Consider the following 1,536-nt stretch of genomic DNA (forward strand, 5'->3'; position numbering starts at 1 on the left):
TGAGCCGAACGATATCTCACAGAAAGGAGAAGACAAGAAGATTCAAGTTTTCAATAATTACAAATTCAAAAAGCAGGAAGATGGACGGTCGTTCCAAAGCAAATGGCTCACAAACTTCGAGTGGTTGGAATATTCCAAAGAAAAAGATGCGGCGTTTTGCTACGCATGCCGTCAATTTGGACTGGGCAACGTGGGTGATGTCTTCACAACGACTGGCTATGACAAATGGCAAGCGGCTTTAAGTACAGGCAAAGGATTTAAAAAGCATGAATCAACTCCATCTCATATAAGCAGCATGCTTTCATGGAAAGAGAAATTGTGTAGGTCAAGTTCAAACCAAGAAGTGTCAACTCTTTTGAATGAAACCGTTTTAGAAAAGCGACGTTATTATTTTAAAAAGATCATCTCAACGATTTTATTCTTGGCGCAAAACGAGTTGCCTTTGCGCGGGAACTGGGACAGTGCAGAAGATAAAGAAGGTGGCTTATTTAATAATTTATTCGAGTACAATTTGGAAAACGATGAACATTTGCGTCACTGCCAAGAGCAAATGCCTGCAAACGCAACGTATACGTCTCCTCTCATCCAAAATGAAATCATTCAAATCATTGCCGATCTGTTGCGTGAGAAAATTGTTGCCGATATAAATGATTCTACCCATTGCACTTTGATGGCCGACGGAACCAAAGACAAAAACGGTCGGGAAATCATATCAATTGCGTTTCGTTATATCAAGAATGGAAAGCCAGTTGAATCACTTCTGTGTTTTGTAAAAGCTGACGACATCACAGCAAAAGGCATAACACAATTGATCATCGACCAAATCACAGAATATGACATTATTGTTGCTAAAATAATCTGCCAGTGCTATGACGGTGCGTTCGTCATGAGCGGAGAACATGGTGGTGTGCAAACATTGCTACAAGAATACTTCAAACGAAAAATCCCCTATATACATTGTTTTAATCACCGTTTGCACCTTGTCGTAATAGCTGTAGTGTCGGAAATAGACTCATGCCGGTTATTTTTCGATCAAGTTAGGCTTCTGCATAAATTTTTCAATCGTTTCAAGGTTCGAAGAGAATACGACGGAACGAACATTCCCAGACTCATTGAAACACGATGGTCCGGCCATTTAAAAGCAATTGAAACAATCGCCCAAAATTACGATGATTTGCTTGCTGCATTGGACACGATAAAAAATGGCAATGGAAAGAACTTTGATGCCGACGACATTGCATTAGCTTCAGGCCTATCAAGTGCAATTATGGAAAAGAAGTTTTTGTTCATGCTGCATTTTTTATGTCATTTACTCAGTTTGATAGAACCAGCCAACAAAATGCTTCAAAGCCGTGAAATAGGATTTATTCAAGCGAAGCCGATAATTGAATCCGTTCACAAAACCGTGCTGGATCAAAGAACGGATGAAGCGTTCAACCGTTTTCTGCAAATCGCTGAAAAAGTAATGAGCAATTTTGAAGATTTCGAGCCGAGACCACAGAGAATTCGTCAGCGTAGCACCCGATTGAATAACTC

At 40.0% G+C, this 1,536-nt stretch overlaps 1 protein-coding gene across 1 annotated transcript; it reads left to right on the plus strand.

Moving 5' to 3' along the window:
* Window positions 1-295: 295 nt before the first annotated feature.
* Window positions 296-1,462, plus strand: LOC129572638 (zinc finger protein 862-like; the record flags this gene model as incomplete). The annotated part of the gene is made up of 1 exon (XM_055452648.1): window positions 296-1,462. A coding segment is annotated over exon 1 (1,167 nt), but the record flags the coding sequence as incomplete, so codon positions are not given.
* Between the last annotated feature and the right edge of the window lie 74 nt (window positions 1,463-1,536).

Source organism: Sitodiplosis mosellana, unplaced genomic scaffold, assembly GCF_009176505.1.
Source record: "Sitodiplosis mosellana isolate CC-2019 unplaced genomic scaffold, AAFC_SMos_1.0 Smas_scaffold_5304, whole genome shotgun sequence".
Lineage (NCBI taxonomy): Eukaryota > Metazoa > Arthropoda > Insecta > Diptera > Cecidomyiidae > Sitodiplosis > Sitodiplosis mosellana.